At 37.4% G+C, this 20596-nt stretch overlaps 2 protein-coding genes across 3 annotated transcripts in view; both read left to right on the top strand.

Moving 5' to 3' along the window:
* The window catches only part of LOC135630903 (transcription initiation factor TFIID subunit 1-like), a 28415-nt gene extending 12581 nt beyond the window's left edge, over positions 1-15834 (top strand). Inside the window, exons 12-21 of the mRNA XM_065138201.1 lie at positions 748-957; positions 1146-1238; positions 1450-1656; positions 8288-8494; positions 8846-9329; positions 10394-10581; positions 10742-10870; positions 11301-11369; positions 11447-12439; positions 15242-15834. Of these exons, the coding sequence (XP_064994273.1) occupies positions 748-957; positions 1146-1238; positions 1450-1656; positions 8288-8494; positions 8846-9329; positions 10394-10581; positions 10742-10870; positions 11301-11369; positions 11447-12439; positions 15242-15601 (2940 nt within the window). The 3' untranslated portion in view covers positions 15602-15834. The remainder of the gene's footprint in view (positions 1-747; positions 958-1145; positions 1239-1449; positions 1657-8287; positions 8495-8845; positions 9330-10393; positions 10582-10741; positions 10871-11300; positions 11370-11446; positions 12440-15241) is intronic.
* A 1540-nt stretch (positions 15835-17374) lies between these two features.
* Positions 17375-20339, top strand: LOC135631098 (ADP-ribosylation factor 1-like). Of its 2 annotated transcripts, none has more exons than XM_065138504.1 (7): positions 17375-17553; positions 17873-18061; positions 18652-18722; positions 18915-19034; positions 19319-19437; positions 19811-19892; positions 20045-20339. In XM_065138504.1, exons 2-7 carry the CDS (start codon positions 17914-17916, stop codon positions 20048-20050), a joined length of 546 nt encoding a protein of 181 aa, XP_064994576.1. In that variant the 5' UTR covers positions 17375-17553; positions 17873-17913; the 3' UTR covers positions 20051-20339. The 2 variants fall into 2 exon arrangements, with proteins under 2 accessions (XP_064994576.1, XP_064994575.1); XM_065138503.1 differs by having other exon boundaries at positions 17387-17553; positions 17904-18061.
* Positions 20340-20596: the final 257 nt, after the last annotated feature.

Genomic DNA, 20596 nt, shown 5'->3' with positions numbered 1-20596 from the left:
TACTGAATTGAAAGACTAGATGTTGGTGGAACCAAGGTTTGCCGTACCGGACTGTATCGCCCGGTACGGGCGGTACGTACCGGTCCGACAGGCTAGTGGTACGCGGACCGCCCTGTACCGGTCCGCCCGTACCGAGCACTGTAGCAGGGCACTGTAGCACTGCAGCACTGCTACAGTGCTCGGTACACCTGGGTGTACCGAGCGGTATACCGTACCGTACCGGTACCGAGCCCGGGTCGAAACGCCGGTACGGTACGGTACGGCGAACCTTGGGTGGAACTATGAACGATCACTATCAACCTCTTGGTGAGAGATAAAAGCAGTGGTTCTTCTCTGCGATCCACTCATGATTGGGGAAAACTCTGTTATACCATCTTGCATGATGGTATTACCATGGAACAATATGAGTTCCTCATAGTTGGTGGGAATCATATTTTGATGAGCTTCAGCAACCAATTTTAGATACATGGAGCACTAAGACGCAAATTGTGTAATGTAGCGCATGTTTAAATATATGAAGTTCATGCTTAAGACTTGCAGTTTTACCAATCCATTTCATTACTTTTGTTGTATTACCTATCCATTTCATTTTAGCAATCAGATCACTTGTTACTTATGTTAATGGATGAAGAAGAACAAATGACTCAGCAACTATTCTAATAAACGACTAGATTTGAGTGTCTTGGATCAATTTTTATTGTTTTGAATTATATTCTCGAGCTAAATTTATTTGTTGTTTCTCTGCAGGAGCCTCACATGGAAGTGCTTTCTCCAGGAGCGAAAACTGTTCAGAATTATCTTGTCAATAGGATGTTAGTATATGTATACAGGGAATTTCGTGCAAAGGAGAAACCAGGAATCCTTCCTCATATTCGAGCTGATGAATTGTTTGCTCAGTTCCCTGGCTTGACCGATGCTTTTGTGCGGAAACGATTGAAACATTGCGCTGATATAAAGGTCAGCGGTAGTATTACTAAGTTTGTGCGTGTTGCTGCGGTCTTATCATGTTAAGCAAGTATTGTTTCTTCCAAGTTAATAACATCAACTTTCTCAAATCGTTTTTGTTAGTTGCTTCTTTTCCGTGGCATCATTTCTTCATCTTCTGTGTCATTTCTGAAAGTGTTTTGAACCGTGCAACTTTTCAGAAGGGATCGAATGGACAGCTACTGTGGGTTAGGAAGGTTGATTTTCGCATTCCATCAGAGGAAGAACTGAGGAGGATTCTGTCACCTGAGAATGTGAGTTATTTGTGTTCTTCTCTTTTTGGTAATATATTTTGGTCAAAGGTCGAGATATATCTCTTAGTCAGCATCATTGAATTCATCTTTAGATCTTTTCCATCATTTGTTTTAAAATGGATTTGTAATTTTATTTGTCTTTGATTTATAATATTTTTTTGTGCAGAAGTCATTTTCTATGATGTTATTTTTACTTCATTGCTTATAACAGGTCTGCTCTTATGAAAGTATGCAATCTGGTCTTTACCGGCTAAAACAGTTGGGGATTAGTCGGCTTACTCATCCTGTCGGCCTTTCTGCAGCAATGAATCAACTTCCTGATGAAGCTATTGCTCTAGCAGGGGCATCACACATTGAGAGGGAATTGCAGATTACTTCATGGAATCTTACAAGCAATTTTGTTGCATGCACAAATCAGGTTCTGCTTACTTCGCTTACTTTGGTTGTATTATGTATATTAAGATGATGAATAAACTTATGAAGCTTCAAGTTATTCTCAGTATAATTATATTACTATTGAATTTTTGAAAACTGACAAAATATGAATATGCTTTAAGTGAATTACATAAAACACTGTTGTTTCATATGCATTTTGCTATGGCTAGGAGTAGATCTGATGTCAAGACTTATTTGATATCTGTCATTCCACACATACCATTGAGCTTAACAGATAGAATGGATCTAATTTGATTTATGTGGAGTAGATCTGATGTCAAGACTTATTTGATATATGTCATTCCACACATACAATTTGGCTTAACAGATAGAATGGGTCTAATTTGATTTATGTAAATTACTTATTAATCAATTCCATATTGAACATTCCTATTCGAATTATTCGGCCATTCTTAATCTTATCATTACTGACCTTAGGATTTTGTCTTTGTGGACCTATATGTGCCCATTAAAGATTGCATCCTTTGGTGGTTGTATGGTCATAGCCTTAAGTTGGATATATGCAAGTGAGGGGTTTCGTTATAGCTAGATTTTGAAATGACTGTCAATCCTCCACAATGTTGTTACGGTGAAATTTGTTAAATAATAATTTGTATTGAGGAAAATTGTGGCTTAAAATTCTTTAATTTTTTGTACTAAACCAAGTAAGGTTTGAGTAATTGGGATCTGAACTGGACTCGGTTAGTCAATCTTGGCATGAAATTGACTACAATTGTTCAACCTAGACAAATTCTGGTTGATTCTAGACAGTCTTTATCTATTCTTGATCTCGTGGTTGATCCAGTCCATAGAGGTTGGTCCTTAAAGTCATGAGTTTATGACTTGTAATTGTCGATTAAAATTCAGCTTTTGATAGATACAATTTTCATATATTTTTTCTATCTTCAAAGAAGTGGATTTTGATTTAGAGAGTGACTCTCTAAGAGTCTAATGTTAATATTGAATTTAAGGGATCATGCTTTTATTCCTTTGTAGAAATGCTTTCTCAGTTTTATGTGGTTGTCTGATGTAGCGCAGCCTAAATGGATTCAAGGAATTAAGGGAACTGTTCTTATAGGTTAAAGGGATTCCTTAAACAACTGCATATGTTTTACTAAAACAATCTACAATAAAGTTGAGTTCTTGGTGACACTCACATGGATCCATAGAAGGAATGTCTCTTTGTTAGAGTTACTCCAAAATTGATAAACGATTCTTGGTTGGAGATTGATCTCTCTAAAAAATTTTAGAGCAAAGTAATGTGTTAGCAATGATTTAAAAAGCGCAAAGCGCTAGCCCAAGCGAAGCGAAGCATTTTGAAATATTAAAATATAAAATAAATATAATACAATTGATAAATATGACTATATAAATAAAAGTATGACATTAAATTAAAAGATCTAAATACAAAGTTACATTATCCATCTTCTAATAACAAAAAAGTTAAAAAGACTTAAAACAATAAAATTTTGCATCAAATTTAATCATCATCATAAGCAACATTGTCATTTTCAAACATATCATCATCTTTCTCTTCCTCTCGTTCATCTTCATCAAAATAGGTTTCCTTCTCTTCAACAATAGCTGGAGATGAACTTGAGGCTTTTGTACTCATTTTTGTCTTCGTCATGTATCTTGTATATCAAGGATTACAATACCGAATGATACTGCCCGTATCGGGCGGTACGTATCGGTCCGCCAGCAGACCGGTACGTGGACCACACGCTACCGGGCGATACCGTTGATCTAGCCCCGTATCGGATGATATGAGGCTATATCAGGCGGTAACGGTCGATATTTTGATCGTTATCGCCCGAAACAGGTCGGTAACGATCGATTTCGACCGTCGTCGCCCGCTATCGGGCGGTATCAGCCTGGCTGTAGCGAGGGAAGAAGAAGTGTCGAGGGAGAAGAGGGAAAAGGCGCTTAAAGAAGAGGGAGAATCAGGAGAACCTCGACGCTTCTCAATCCGGCGTCGTCCTACCTCAACGATCCTGATCCAGGAGGTAACGGAGAGGCGGCGGCTCAGCTTCTTCTTCGCCGCATTCTTCGCTGAAGGTTGAAGACATATACGGCCTTCGATGTCTTCACCGAACGTCGCAGATGAGGAGAAGACCTCGTTCTTCTCCTCGTCTGACATGACGAGGAGAAGAAAAGGAGGTGACGTCGCCAAGGCAACGTACGCCTCCTTTTTGTATTTTTATATTATTTTTTTATATTTTATATATTAATTTTTATATTATATATATACGTACCGTACCGTATCGAGTTACGAAGCTTGTTGTATATGCTTGTAATTCTCCAACTCCTGAGCTTCTTATCACATTTTCCCATGTCAAGCTATCATCTTCAAATGCAAGCTCGTCTTCGGTATCTTGCAAGTTCACACACCCATTTCTCTCACCAACCATTCATTTGAATCATCAATGTCTATAATGAGATTAGATCAATATTATTTCGCAAATCATGATGAGCCTTCAATGCCTAATTATACTTTATATAATCTAGATCATATAATTATTGATGCTTTAACTAATTTCTTCTTTTTGTATGAATTTAGCATATCATATAATTTAAAAATATATTAATACATCTTTTTTTAAAAAATAGATTAATTGAAACAAAAATATTCTGTGATCCTTACATGCTCAAAGACATTCCGGTTTCGCTCACTACCCACACCATTATAAATCAAATTAAGAATTTTAATAGATAATTACTGTAAGTTCGGGTGGATTTTCCAAATAGACTCCACCATTCAGCTGCAAAATTTACTTTATTATTAATAATAGCATATTACACATGAAATTAATTATATAAATTTATAAATATATGAGGATGTTATTATCCTAGATTGAACTCCATTGGAATTCCAAAAAGATCATCAACATTCTTATATAAAGATAATTCACGTATAATCTTATCTTGTACCTCAAGATTTGAAATTAATCTTGCAATGTACTTATATAACCCATTTATAACTTTTGCATCAAACTCAATGGAGTTGTTTTTATAAAAGAACAATGAGTTCAAATAATATCCTACTACATGTAATGGACGATGAAGTTGACAATTTTATCTTTCGTTAATAATTGCAAATATGTTCATATACTTTTCTTCATTTCCATCTAAAGATTTTTAATCATCTCCTTTGCTTTATCCATAGCCTCATAAATATATATCTCATTGCAAGCTTCTTTCATTATATATCAACCGAAGGACTCGAACAAGAGAGTCATTACCTTTAATGTATGAAGTATAAGATTCTAAAAGGACAACATTAAGATGATATCATTGGCCCTCTTGCCTTTCGCTTCTTTTGCCTATTTGCTTGTCACCCATTTCTCCGAGGTAAACGTGTTTTTTATGTTTTGTTTTTGACAATGCATAGTTTGTAATTTTAAGAAGGAAGTAGCAACTTGGTTCACACCATATCTCACCAATCCCTTATTGCTTGTGAATTCTCTCATCATGTTCAAAACCCCAGTATGATTATAGAAATCCAACGACAAAGATTGCTCTTTCTAAAGTCTTAGTGTCTGAAATTTTTTCAATATCCTCCAACATAAAATCAATGCAGTGTGTCACACATGGCGTCCAATATAGGTGTTGTTTTTTTTATTCAAGTAATTTACCTAAGATAAATGATAACAAAATTGATAAGACTTAGGAGTTACATAATTCTTCTATTCAAATTGAAGACAGAGTAATTAAAAGATAAAAGAAATTAAAAAGATAAATCTTACCAACTAACACGTAGTTGGTTCTATTGTCGGTTATAACTTGGACAACATTTGTTCACTAATTTCTTCTACAAACTTGCCAAGCAACTCATATACCATTTCTCTAGATTTCATAAAAGATGATTCTCGGTACGGTGTGGGCAACATTTTCTTGGTATAGTACGAGCGTACCGAGCAGTATGTTTAAAAAATATTAAAATTAATTTTAATATTAAATATATATAAAAATATATAAAATCATTGAACTATAAAATAGTTAACGATGGTGCGCTTAAAACGATATTAAATGTATTATATTTAAATGATATTAAATATATAAAAAATATATAACTTAGCAGCGCTCACTCGAACCCTAGGCGAATAGCTGCGGTGTCGAGGGATGGCACCGAGCGTTGCAGCGAAGGAACGAAAGAAGAATCTTCTTCGATGTCGAGGGAACGATGACAGCGGGTGCGAAAGACCTGCAGCGTCGAGGGAGTGATGGCAATGGGTGCCGTAGCAAAGAATGAGACGACGGAGGAGGCGACGTCGGGTACTATTTCTTGAAGCTTCACCCTCTTCTTCGAATGCCTCTTCTTCCTAGCCTCGTCGTAGTCGGGTTGATACTGCTCGGTAGCAGGCAGTCCGCATGCCGGTCAATTGGCGGACCAATATGTACCGCCCGTACCATTCGGTATTGCGAACCTTAGTGAATTATTCTCCTTTTTCCCTTATCACAAGCATCACTTATATTTGTTTGTCTTTATTTTGCTCCTGCTTAACCTTGTTGCTTTTGTGATCCTTGATACATATATAAGTCCATCGGTCCTTTTTTACCATTCTTAACAATCAGGACTTCTTTTCCTTTTCTATCATATAATATTTTTTCACTTGTATTGATATTTTCTGAATAATCTTTTTTATCATCTCTAATATATTCAACATTATTCTTGGATAAAATCTTACAAGATTCATTCATTTGCATCTTTTTTTTTAGTCATATAAGCCAACAACTTTTCTTTTACATAAGGTGGACATTTCTTGCATGCTGATGCATTCTTAAAGTTCTGTACTTAATGCTGCTTTGCATGAAAAATACCACCTCTAGTAGTCTTATCACAAAAGATGCAAGTAACTGCATTAGGATCTTTAGGATCCTTTATTGAATTTTTTGATGAATCTTTTGAATTGCTTTGTACACTTACCATTAATCCTGAAACCCTAATAGTAGTAAGTGGGGAAGGAGAGGGTGGTGGTGGCAGAGGAACTTTTGGACGATGGCGGTGGCGGCGAAGGAAGTTGCGGATGGCAGTAGGCAGTAGCAGTGGTGGAGGAAGCTTCGAACGACAACAGCGACGATGGAGGAAGCTGTGGACGATAGTAGTAGCGAAGGAGAAAGCTTCGGACGATGGCGGCGACAACTGTATACGGCGATGTCGTGGATAAAGGAAGCTTCATATGTGTTCGTCGTTGACGAAGGAAGCTACGGTCCTCTCCCTCAACGGTAGGAGTTGTACACGAAAGCAGTAACCGCGAAGGGAACTGCGCACGAATGATAGACCTTTGGATCGGTCCATCGGCGATTGAGGAAGCGTCAGTCTTGTGCATTGGCGGTGGTGGCAGTAGTAAAGGAAGCGCCAGAGACGACGGTTGCGCACGAAGTAGGGTTTGTGGCTCGGGGTCGTGCGGGGAGGTTGCATGTGCAAGTTTAGTAACATTATTTAGCTTAGTTGGTTCAATCGAACCAATTAAGCTACTGTTCAACTGAACCAGACTTGATATTCTGGTTTGGTTGCTTTGTTTCAATCGGGCGCTCGCTTGAGGTGCTTGGCGTTTGGGTTCAGGCGAGCGCCCAGGCGACGCTTCACTGAAGAGTCGCCTGGTCAAGCTTTGAGGTGCTCAGGCCTCGCCTCACTCGAGCGCTTAGGCAAGTGCTCGAGTGCCTATTTAAACCATTATGTGTTAGGGGGAAATTGGCAAAGGTTTAGTTTGGGGAAGTGCTAATAAGGGTGTACAGTGGGTTAATGTTTGACGACTGTCTTAATTGCATGTTTAGTATTGCTTGGCAGTTTCAGATATGAAAAAGGTCAAGGAAAGGTTTATAACCAAGAGATATAAAAACAAGAAATAGCGACAACTTGGAGTTTCAATTTTAGTGGCTCCGCCATAGTTCATATGGCCTATTGAATATGGGACTATTCCTGCACATGCTTCATAAACTAAGTGAACACTTCTAGTGTTTGTTTCTGGCCATATTTTAAACTGGGTTGGCCTTTTGATAGCCTTGCTATACATACTTTTGGTGTGATTCATGCATCTTTGTTAGGATTTGATTGTGCTTTGGTATGAAATGTTTTACATTTAAAATATATGTTTGTCCGGTTCATACTGACCAATATATATTGGCCTTACAACTTGGTACCGCTTGGTATTTTGTTCATTTTTATTATTTTTTTGATATTTTAGCAACACCAGACAATATATATAAATAACTGCACAGTATTTCAGTACCATGCTGATCCAACAAGTTGTGGGAACTAGTATCTGTGTGATATTTGAAATGTTCCTTGCAACTTCTGTGAAGTTGACATTTTTTTAATTTAAATTACGGCAACAACAATACAACAACAAGCTTTAATGTCCCATTTACATTTTTTAATTCAAATTATTGACCCTGAATATATATTCATTATAAACTTAAGGCTAGGTATGATGGTAATAATTAAATCATGATTGTTTAACTCGACAATGTTCTTTATTTTTGGTCAATGTTTTTTCAAACTTAATTAAGGTTCAACAAAAACTTAATTCTTTTTATTATTTCTTTGATGGTTGGTCATCCACAGCCAGATTATATATATTCTTTTGTATTAATTATCATTTCTTTCTTAGGATCGTGAAAATATTGAACGCTTGGAAATTACTGGTGTTGGTGATCCTACTGGACGTGGACTAGGATTTAGCTATGTCCGTGTAACTTCAAAGCCCCCTATTTCATCTGCAATATCAAAGAAAAAGGCAGCTGCTGCTCGAGGAAGTTCAACAGTCACTGGGACTGATGCTGATCTTCGTAGATTAAGCATGGATGCTGCACGTGAGGTATATGCTACTCTCAATGTATCAACTTTTTTTTGTTAAGCTTTCCTTGCCACTTTTATTTGTCTAGATTTGCCATAATACTTCTAGATCAGGCTATATTGATGAAGCAATATCTCTTTAATTTTCCTAAGACATGTGACTTTGACAGTTGCTAATTATGTAAATTTTGCAATAAAGTGAGTTTATTGAATGTGCTTTCTGAAACTTCGACTGTTACTTTTTTAATTTTATGAGAACATCCCTGTTGTCATTTTCTGGAAGTAATCTCACTGCTCAGTTTTTCGTCGTCTACTCCATCTTATAAGTTTGCACATAACCCATACATTTGTTTTTGATATTGTTCCCTTGTAGGTCCTCTTAAAATTCAATGTTCCCGAAGAGCAAATTGATAAGTTAACTAGGTGGCATCGTATTGCTATGGTACGCAAACTTTCAAGTGAGCAGGCTGCAGCAGGAGTCAAAGTTGATGCCACAACACTAAATAAGTTTGCACGTGGGCAGAGGATGTCATTTCTACAGCTACAACAGCAGACTAGAGAAAAATGTCAGGAAATTTGGGACCGACAAGTTCAGAGTCTTTCTGCTGCTGATGGTGATGAAAATGACAGTGATTCTGAAGCAATCAGTGATCTGGATTCATTTGCTGGAGACCTTGAGAATTTGCTGGATGCTGAGGAATTTGATGAAGAAGATGATGGTAATACCGACATGAGAGGTGAAAAGGCAGATGGTGTTAAGGGTCTTAAAATGCGAAGGTGTCCATCTCAAACTCAAACTGAAGAAGAAATTGAAGATGACAAAGCTGAAGCAGCTATGATACATAGATTGCTTGAGGGTAAGAGCAACAATGACTTACGTGTAGCAAATTATATGCTTGTAGATAATAATGCTGACCTCTTGGCTAAAATTCTGGTAGATTAAGTTTCTAATTGTTCCTATTTATCAATTATGATACTACTTCCAACTGTTTGACGATCAAATATTTCTCTAAAACCGTGCTGTTTATTATGCAAGCAATCTATGACTTGATGATTGGTAAAAATGGGATATACTCACATTAAGCTGAAATACAACTCCATATTAAGTGTAGAAAAATAACTTGATGGCTGGAGCATAATTAAGAATGAAGTATTATTACATTGCATTTTTGCCACTTTAGTGTAAACATTAGAAAAGGTGCTTCACTTTTCCTCTTGTTTTCTGAATTGCCATGTGTTGCTCCAATTTTTTTCTTTTATGTTTTTCTCTTGGGGTGGTTTAAGGATGAATAAAGGTTGCAGCATAGTCTCATCTTGAAGTTATGTCATCTCTTAAAGTTGATCATGATCATCATGATCATGGATAATGTCTGATCTTTGAAAGTACAACACCAATGCCATCGAGTGCAATTTAGAAAAGACTAGATGACTTATGTCAAAAAAATTTATTCTATTTAATTTAAGTATTGTAATCCTGAATACACCATGGGCCGACAGAAAAATAAAATAAAGAAAATGTGGGATGGGTAGGAAATTGATTGGAAAAAATAAGTACTAAAAGGTTCCTGGTTAGAAAATAGTTGTTAGGTTAGCCATATGCATTTGAATGTTGGACAGTCGAGAAATATATGCAAAAGAAATGTAGTTGAAATAGAACTATAGAGGTGGATAAGCAAAGTTACTAGAAAAGAGATAAAATACATTTTCAGTATTGAACAATTAAGTGTTGCTTCGATAGAGGATAGTTTGAGGAAGAAGTTCAAGATGTACATGTTTGTGCTCTAAGCATATCCTATATTACTTGTATGCTCTATGTTAGATCCTCTATTGATCAATTTATTTATGACTCACAAAATAGACAGACAAGTCAGTATACCACTATACCACTTGTGCCTAGCATCATTTTGTCAATTATGTGCAGATGATGGAGCTGAAATAAAGAAGAAAAAAAAGAAACCAGCTGGAATGGAAGCCATTGGTTCTCATTTAGGTCCAGAGAATACTGATTTTACCAAAAAAACTAGCACTGGAGTTGGACAGACCATTATTGCATCTCATGCTGATGGCTCATATATTTCCAAAGACATCATGTTGCGAGAGACCAAGGAGGTACTTCATTTGGTGGCATATTTAATGATAGACTTATGACCATTTTGATCTGTATTAACAAAATATCCTGAATTGCTGTCATTTTCTCTCAGTTGATGTTCTATCTAAAGTGTTGGCAGGAATCCTACCCAACTGAAAAGTAAATAATAATTTTATGCAGGTTGAAAAACTTCATCCTGAGATGAACTTGCCTGGCAAAATAAAACCCAAGAAAGCAAATGGAGTGAGTGAGGACATTTCAACTGGACTACTAAAAAGAAAAAGTGTTGCTCCAAAAGAAGGAATTAAGGTAGAATTACCTAACATTGTCTGGTTGTGTCCTTGCTCTTCTGTTTGAAATTTGATCATGTAAGTGTTTTTGTAACTTTTCTTGAAAAAGTAATTAACGAAGTGTTTTATCTTGCTTACGTAATTTACACCCAAGATTTTAAACAAGTACTTATCATCTTTTCTATAAAAAGTTACCCTTTTTTTAGCTAGGAGATGTTAGATTTTTGTTGTCCTAAATACAGTGGCTACCATTTATATTGTTGTAAGTACGGTTAAAGACAAAAAGGATTTATTCATGTATAATTTTAGAGGTTTACATGTATGGTGAACTACTGGTCTTATACATATCACATTCACAGGTTTACTTGTATTTTCATGGTATATAAATTTATTTTGGCTAGTAGTTTAATTGGTACAATTACTATTTACTAAGTTGCATGCTGGATCAGGTTTTCAAGGAAAAGAAACAGAGTGATAAACCAGTAAGGGAGAGTTTTGTCTGTGGAGCCTGTGGTCAGGTTTGTATATGATAGATACGTGTGCACAATGTGAAATATCTTGAATCACGATCACTGACTTTTTTGTATTTGATCAGCTTGGACACATGAGAACCAATAAGAACTGCCCCAAGTATAGAGAAGAACCAGAAACTTCGGAACTGGAAAGTGCTACCGCGAAACCTAGTCATCCTGATGTTGCAGGTCAGTTTCAAGTGAAAACTCCCAGCAAGAAGTCAATATCTAATGCATTGGCCAAGGTCAGTGAGGTTGAAGCATCAGAAAATGTTGAAAAGGCAGGATTAAAGATGCAGGGGAAAATTATTCCAGTGAAGTTCAAGTGTGGTCCAGCCGACAAGCCTTCTGAGAAAACTTTGTCAGGGGCTCATTCTTTTAATAAACATATTACTGATGCAGATATTGAGTCTAAATCAACAGGGAAGATCAATAAGATAATAATATCTAATAAAAAGAAGACCGAGGATGTTCAGCAGGAAAAGCCAAAGCATGCTGTTGTAATACGGCCTCCTGTTGACACAGAGAAAGATCAACCTAAAAAGAAAATTATTATTAAACAGCCAAAAGTTAATACTAACATAGAGCCACCCAGACAGCCATCCAGACAATTCTATGATGCTGAAATGGACTATGACTTCAGAAAAACAAAGAAAATTGCCGAATTGTCAAGTTATGAGGAGCAAAAAAAGCCAGAGAACAAGTTGTTTGCTGGAGAGGCAATTAAAAGGTATCAAGGTCATGGCAGGAGGTCAGTGGAGGAGGAGGAGAAAAGGAGAAGCAGAGAGAAAGCTAGGAGGATGCTAGAGGATGAAAGAAGGATGCAAGAAGAGACTCAGCGACTTTCCGAGTCCAGAAGATATGAAGAGGCAATCAGAAAGGAGGAATTAAGAAAGGCAAAGAAGAAGAAAAAAACGGTGAAACCAGATTTCAGAGATGAGTACTTATCAGAGCACAGGCCTTACAGAAATGATAGAAGGATACCTGAAAGGGATCGAGCTGCAAAGAGGCGGGCTATGGTTGAACCAGGACAATTGGATTATGCACCAGTAGCAAAACGCCGTAGAGGAGGAGAGGTAATAATCTGATTAAAGGACCTTAAAATTCATAGAATCATCGCTTTTTTCTGTTATAACATATTAAATGATTACATGTATTTCTAAAAGAAAAGGTGATAAAACCATAACTTGTTCAATGGACCTTAAAATATAGCATGTTTTGTACCTGTTCATACCTATAAACCATCACATTTTCATACCTATTTGTTTCTTGTCTAGAATTTGCATTCTTTATGAAATTTTTTTTTTCTCCCTGTTCACTAATTTGTTAGAATCTAATGATTTGATGATTTAGTGGAATTATGTGATTCCTTGTGGATTTCATGCAATGAATAAAGTGCAAGCACTGTAGATTAATGTGACTTATTATATGAATATGGTCAAACTCAATTTACTTCATCTGCTATTATTTTTATGTACATTGATATTTTTTGTCAATCAGTTGACTGTTCTTTGAAGATTTAAAATTCATGTTTCAGAGAGAACAAAAGATTTAGACAGAGTGGATAAAATAGAGCTTGCTGCCTTGCCTCAATCAAAAAGTCATCTTTACCAACTTCATAATTTGTGAAATAAATAGTTTTATTAAAAGGAGGAATTGATGTATGTATGAGTTACTCTTTTGGTACTTAATGCTTTGCCCGCTTCTTTTAGTTTCCTGTTGATCTTCTAGGGCAATGGCCTATATCAGCTATATGAGTCTTCTTCTGCTTTGACAATTACCAACTTGTATTCTTCCACTTTTGTAATTCTTTTGATGTCCCAAGAAGTATGTTTATGTTGTGATCTCAAAATCATGAATACATCTGTCCTTATCTTCAACTAATATTAACTTGTTTAGTTTACACTACAACTTGGTGAAGTCACCTAGGCAGGCACCTAAGCCTAGGCACTGGGCAGTCCAAGTACTCGCTTGGCTCAGTCCAAGCAGCCAACATATAATCATGATCTGGAATGTAGGATCATCTGATCCTATGGAAATCATGGAAGCTCGTTAGTGTACTTGCAGGTTGAACCAAATCCTAGTGAGTTGGCTCAAACGGATAGGGTTAATGTCTGCAAAAGGAAAAAAACCCAACAATTTGTTTCAAAATCATGTGACCTGCTAGTAACCTAGCGAGTTGCTCATTTGGCCTCACTGGCTCCCCTCGCCAGCTCGCTTTACTCCCTCTCCACCTCACCTCGCTGGTTCGGGGCCTCATGTTGTCGGCCAGCCTCACTGCCTTGCCATGTCACCTTGCTACCTCGAGGTGCCCCTTTGCTGTCTCGTCACTCTGCTTTCCGCTCTGCCTTTTGCTAACTCTTCTCTGCTCTCATCCCTTCTCGCTGTTAACCACCCTCATTTCCACTGTCCTCCCCTTGTCCTTACTTCTACCTCGCTGTGATAGTGCCCCTTCTTCCCAAATCCAACATTGCTCATTATTGAAGAAGACATACAACTTGCTGTTGTTTGACTGTATCTACTAGGGTAAGAGAGGATTTAGGAAAATGATTAATCATTTTAAGCATGATTAGTAAAATTGGTTAATGATTATTCCATTTTACTGTATAACTAAATACGAGAATCTATTCCATTCTTCTTCACTGTGGTAGCTTAAGAAACACATTACTGTTGTATAATTAGTAATTGTTCCATGTTTTTTATAATTTTTATATTGATGAGTGGCTAGCTTCACTTGAGCGAGCACCTAGTGTCTCGGACATTTTAAAACCTTAGTGCTTTTTAGCATCTAGTGCCTTTGACAACACTGCTACAACTAGTGTGTCATCTCAAAACCAAGCCAATTTGCTATATATTTCTTTCATCCTCAGCCAAAACACCTGATTTAAATTCATTACTTACAGTCACCTAAGTTTAGGACACATTTCCTTGTGCATATGTTTGATAGATGAATGGCTAGCTCAAATGTTTTATAAAGAAACATCAAATCATTGAATGTATCATTCATGTACATGTACATAGTACTATTTTTTTAGTTTATCATTAAAATATCTTATTCTTCTTACCTACCAAATTTTAGGGAAGTATGTGTCTGCTGAATCAGGTTTGGAAGTAGTTTGGTTTTTTACTTTGAACTTATAGCTTAGTGTGAATTTTTATTTGCCTTTGGCTTCAACCTGATTATCTGGCTGAAGTTCATCCTGACTGGTCCATGTCAAGTTCATGCAAAGCCCTTTCTGACAGGCTACTAGATAGGCTGGGTCCATGTCCAACCCTACAAGTGCAATCAGCCCTGATCTGGCTAGCTTATTTTAGCCTTGAATGACAGCAATCTTGGTGAAGTTAGTTACACAAGCAAAATGTAGTAAAAATGAGGAACTTAATTGGTCTCCCTAGGTTGACTGGACTTTGATTTTCGTACCTTAGCTGATTTTTGTTTAATTCTCATCCCAGTGCTCAAACAACTGATTTATACAGTCATAGATGTGTGGTTGTAATGAGAAACTATTCAGTCATGCTCTTTTGAGCGCAAAAGTAAAAACAGCTTAATAATTCAATGAGTTAAATAGCAGGTCGAGGATAATGTTTTGGGTCAATGGATTTTATTTTTACCAGTTGATTAACCATGTTTGCTATTTATTATTAGATCTTTAGAAATTTGGGGATCAAATAGATCTTCAGAAAAATGGCCTATGTTATTGTGTAACAAAGTTATTGTGGTTGCAAGTGAAGTAGTGCCTAATAAGTTATATATGTTAAAAGTTCTTGTAAAAAAATGGAACATGAACGGTTTGGAAAATGCTTGAATGTTGCTGTCTATCATTATGTTATGACAGAAGTTTTATATGTATGCACTTAAACACACTGATTACTGGCAGGTTGAATTTTCCAACATTTTGGGGAGTATCGTAGAGAGCTTGAGGGATAATTATGAGGTTTCTTACCTATTCCTTAAACCTGTGACTAAGAAAGAAGCCCCCGATTATCTTGACATCATAGAGCAGCCAATGGACCTTTCCACCATCAGAGACAAGGTCAGAAACATGGAGTACAGGACCAGGGAGGACTTCAGGCATGATATTTGGCAGATAACTTTTAATGCACATAAATACAATGACGGCCGTAATCCTGGAATTCCTCCGCTTGCTGATCAGCTTTTGGAACTCTGTGATTACTACTTGCAACAGAGGCATGAAGAATTGAGTGATGCTGAGGCTGGGATTGACACCAGGACCTAGACCTGGAAAATGTCGGAAGACGAGTACAATCCTGGATTCCACGATTTCCATAACCGGAGGTCCCAATGTATGTAAATTAGCTAGATCATATGTATAACAGTTCTTAATGAGATTATGGAGCAGTTGCTTCTTTTAGCCACTGTATGTATGATTTTGATATGGTTACTTGGTGTAACTAAGCATGCCATTGTGACATTAGAAATGATAAATGGTGAGAAGTTTTTTTCGCCTAATTCCTGTTGTATGATCAATTTACTGGCGGTCTCTCCACTGTAACTGTGTTCTGTCGTTCTAATCCTTTTGACCACTAGAGATGGAATGAGATTGACTTCAGTGTAAGGTTTTCCTAGTCATTGATGTTATTTTTTGGTATTGGTTAGATCTGGGAAGTTCCAAATGAACTTTTGGATATGATATATTCATTATTATGCATAATTATTTTTATCTGAATTTATATTAGTGGATTAGGATTAGATGCCAGTACTGTTTTTCTAATACTTACTCTGTTTCCTCTGCAGCTTCTTGCAAATAAATTTTATTGTTTAATTATTATTTTTAAAGGGTAAATTTAAAAAAAAATCTTAAGTTTAGGAATTTCTCACAGTGTCCTAACTTAAAAAAAAAATTAAATAGTTTTTTTTAAATGATTATTTAACCTTATTGTCCTTTACCCCATTGGTCGCTCTCCCTTGGTCGTATACGCCTTTGCGTGTGGGTTAACCTCATTGGCCACCTCCTCTCCTCCTTTGGTTGTTGTGCCTCCACATAGATCTCGTTAGTCGGCCCTTTTCGCGTGCGTGTGGGTTGGTATTATTGGTCATCCCCCTCTCCTCCCTTGGTCACTTGTGCCTTTGCATGTAGGTTGGTCCTATTTGTTGCCTCTCCCTCCCTTTTCATAGGCTGACCTTGTTAGTCTCCCTTGTTGGTTGTCTCCCTTTACGTGTGTAATGTCTCTAGGTTTAACGAAGGCACAGGGGTAATGAAGAAAGTGGTGCAAGAAGATAACAATGATAGGCACGATGGAGGTTAGGGTAAAATAATCTTTTTCATATCGCCATAGTTTCTATAAGGAATTCTCAAACTTTAGAGTTTTTTTCATGATTTAAATTTTTTTTAATTACTATCTAGATTATTTGTTTAAGTCTTCTCCTAATTATAAATTAGATGCTATGTCTGTTTTCTTTTCTCCTAAAAAAATCCATCCATTTTTTTTCTCATGTTACTTATAAATAGATATTTATCATTTAGATATTAAAAAATAAAAGAATATATATATATATATATTTACGTGAATTCTTGAAAAAAAACTCATTAACTTTGGATTTTTTTTTTCCTTAGAGAGCCTCAAACTTGAAAAATTTCTCATACACCATTTTATCTCTATAATTTTGAAAAATTATCGTTGCGTTCACAGCCCTAACTGTAATTAGTCACTTGACCTATCGATCATCGCAGGAAGGCGGCTGGTGGCCAGACGAGGGGAGAGGGGAGAGGGGGAGAGGGGAGAGGGGAGAGGGTCGACTGGTGTTGTCAGTTAGTGCGCGAAAGCATAGGTGACCAAGGATGGGAGCTTTTCAGTCTGTCCACGGAGATACAAGTGATCAGGGCAGGGGAGAGGAGCAGTTGGCGGGGTTAGCCTGTGTACGGAGTCGTAGGCGATGAGGGGATGAGAGGGGACCGGTGATCGAAATGGGTTTATTTAAAGAAAAATAATTACGCTGCTGTGTGGGAAAACTACAAGTGCGATAGTGGATTGATTCTCCATCACTCGTAGTCACGTGATAGGACGGTCGTCGCCCGGCCAACCGGGGTGGTCGCACGTGCGAAAGCCGGCCTTTCGACGGATAAATAGAAAACCCCCTCTGCCTCTTCCCATCTCAGGGCTCGAAAGCGCGAAGCCGCCCGCCCCACCCAATCGGTCCCTCCTCTCTGCATCCCGCGGAGATCTCCAGGTAACTGAGCCTTCCCCTTTCTTGCCTGGATCTCTCGATCCTTTGATCGGTTGCTTTCCTTCGCATTTCAGATCGCCTTCTTAGATCTTTGATCTGTTCTCCTCGCCTCTTCCCCTTTTATCTTGAATTTGTTCTATAGATTCTGGATCGGAACCCTATAACTGTGCTCTCTCGAGATCCACGTGCAGATCTTAGAGATCTCTTCATTCGTGTCGGTTATGAATCCGAATTTGACGCCCGTAGTCGTGGGTCGTAGATCTTCCCATCTGCGTTACAAATTTTCGATCTCCTCTTGGATAGTTTGTTTCTTTTTCCTTAGATCTTGGATCCGTGCGTGTTGGATGTAACAGCTTAGGAGCAATGGGGCTCACCTTCACGAAGCTGTTCAGTCGCCTCTTCGCGAAGAAGGAGATGAGGATCTTGATGGTGGGTCTTGACGCTGCTGGTAAGACGACCATCCTCTACAAGCTCAAGCTCGGAGAAATTGTCACCACCATTCCCACTATCGGTGAGCTTTTTGTCTCCCTATTTTTTCCCCATCATATTCGTTTACGTCTACTGTTATTGTAAAAAATGATACCGAATGTTTGAGCTCCTTTAAGCCTTAATGGGTTTCCTCTTGCGTTACCGGATAATAGTTTTGCTATTACTTGACTAGCAGTTAATTATAGTATGAAAGTGATATAATCTTTTATCCCAAACTGTGTTTACATGCTGGTATGTGTATCCATGGGTAGGGCTAAAAATATAAGGCTGCTTACAAGTCTATGGAAAATTTAATGTTAATTATTATCGTATTTTTAATGCACCTCACGAAGTGTAAGTGTTTTTTTTTTTAAAATTCTTTGGTTAGAATGTCATGACCTATTGTAAATCCCTGTGGAGATTTTCTTGTGTTCTCAGTTCTTTCTTTTTCCAATGTACTTCAATTCTATCTATGTTTCTCCATTTGGATCACTAAAATGTTGCTGTGATTATGTGGTCAATTCATGTTTTGTTGTGGAGGAGGGAGTCAGGGACGGTGGCAATATTGATGAGTTTCTCATAAACACTCTTTCTTTTGTGGCAATTTTAATTTGCTTTAGTGTTTCACTGCAGGGTTCAATGTTGAGACTGTGGAGTACAAAAATATTAGCTTCACTGTTTGGGATGTCGGAGGTCAGGACAAGGTACCGTAGCTTTAGCGTTAGCTCATACGAGTTGTTTGATTAGTATGGTTTTTGCGTGAGATCTGCTGATGTAGTTGCTTGTTAAATATAATTAAGAAAATCATCCTTGTCATCATTATTCTCACAGGAATTTGTTTATTTTTGTTACCTGATCTGATAATTGTTTTGGTGATATGATCTTGTCGACAACAGATCAGACCTCTATGGAGGCATTACTTCCAGAACACACAGGGCCTTATTTTTGTTGTTGACAGCAATGACAGAGATCGTGTTGTTGAGGCGAGGGATGAGCTCCACAGGATGCTGAATGAGGTAAATTCTTCCATTCGGTAATGACTTTTTTGACCCCTTTGGTTTTGTTTCCTGTCTCTGCTTATTAGTGATAACACCAACTATAATGTGCATCATACTAGTTCCCTGTTTGCAAAAAACTGTTTATCTATTTGTATTTTCTGCTTTACTACCATAGTTGATACAGAAATGTACATCTACTTAAATTATTTTGTATGTGCATAACCCTTGCAAACAAATGGATCAGATTTTAACAATATAAATTGATTATCACAAACATGAGAAATTCTATCTTGTACTGGTAGGATGAACTACGGGATGCTGTTTTGCTTGTTTTTGCAAACAAACAAGATCTTCCGAATGCAATGAATGCTGCTGAGATCACGGACAAACTTGGTCTGCATTCCCTGCGGCAACGACACTGGTATGACACTCTGCTTTCGTTAAGCTTAAAATCTAAAGCTGAACTTTATCTTTTGTCTGGCAAATCACTGTTGTTAAATAAAAAAGAGCAATCTTCCCTCCCTCTTTTGTGAAGGATTCAAATGATTTAGCACACATAAGTAATGAATATACAATTAGACCACAAATAGTGATCTTTTTTATATGTGCATCTCCTGAACTATCATATTTAGGCAAATACCGCACGAAAAGATTATTCTTCCTTTTTCTTTGTGAGCAATTTGAAGAATTTTGTAATAAGCAGGCAAGACAGCTAGTGTTCAAGTAAACCATTTGAGATTTAAGGAGGTTGCAGGTCCTGTCTAATTTGGCACATTCATCGTGATTATTTTCAGGTACATCCAGAGTACCTGCGCTACTTCTGGTGAGGGTTTGTATGAGGGGCTTGATTGGCTCTCCAGCAACATTGCCAGCAAGGTATCTTCTCTTTATTTATGCTGCTGGAATTTGTTTTTCGTGCTTGCATGATCTCTTTTGACATGATTTGACAAGATATATCAGCTCCTACTTGTGTTTTACAAATCGAAATAAACTCTGCCCTTATACATGTTTTGCTTTTTTCTCATCAGGCTTAAATTGCCAGGAGGTGCTTGTTGATATGTTCTCTCTCTCGATGCTGGTCTTGAGTGCTCAAGGGACATTGAGAGCCGACAGAACTATTAGAGGAATTTATGTGGATTATTTTACGTCAGCTTTTTTGCATTTACGTCTTAAGATTTTGCTTGTTCAGAATGATTTGAGATGTTGGCTACCTTGTGTTTTCTGTTCATTTCTGGTTATTTTCCTAACAGATGACATTTGCTTGTTGAGATCATCACCGGTGGATAACATCTTTATGGTTGCTTCTCAGCCTGCTTTTCTGTATTTCTCGGGTTTTGATGCCAATTTTGTGCACCATCTCGTTAAGCCAATTCGTTCTTAACAACTTTAGTGAGTATGAATTTGTGCTAGGAACAAGCCGAGTGTGAATTTGTCCACCCTTATCTATCATCAGTGTATTCATGTTAGTTTGGTTGTTAAAACCTGTGGGAGTTGGTAGAAAATTAGTCGTAGTAATCGCACGAGCTGGTCAGCTTTCACCTGTAGCTTCTTCGATATGCTTTCTATAGCCAATTACACAG

This window comes from Musa acuminata, chromosome BXJ3-2 (genome assembly GCF_036884655.1).
Source record: "Musa acuminata AAA Group cultivar baxijiao chromosome BXJ3-2, Cavendish_Baxijiao_AAA, whole genome shotgun sequence".
In the NCBI taxonomy this organism is placed as follows: domain Eukaryota; kingdom Viridiplantae; phylum Streptophyta; class Magnoliopsida; order Zingiberales; family Musaceae; genus Musa; species Musa acuminata.
Note: the sequence above shows the minus strand (reverse complement) of the source record. Positions and strands in the feature narration are given on the sequence as shown.

Excerpts from the sequence above, each read along its gene's own strand:
- LOC135631098 (XM_065138504.1), top strand. The coding sequence starts at position 17,914 with ATGGGGCTCACCTTCACGAAGCTGTTCAGTCGCCTCTTCGCGAAGAAG. Across the intron at positions 18,723-18,914 it reads ATGTCGGAGGTCAGGACAAG|ATCAGACCTCTATGGAGGCA; the intron begins GTACCGTAGCTT and ends TGTCGACAACAG. Across the intron at positions 19,438-19,810 it reads TCCCTGCGGCAACGACACTG|GTACATCCAGAGTACCTGCG; the intron begins GTATGACACTCT and ends GATTATTTTCAG.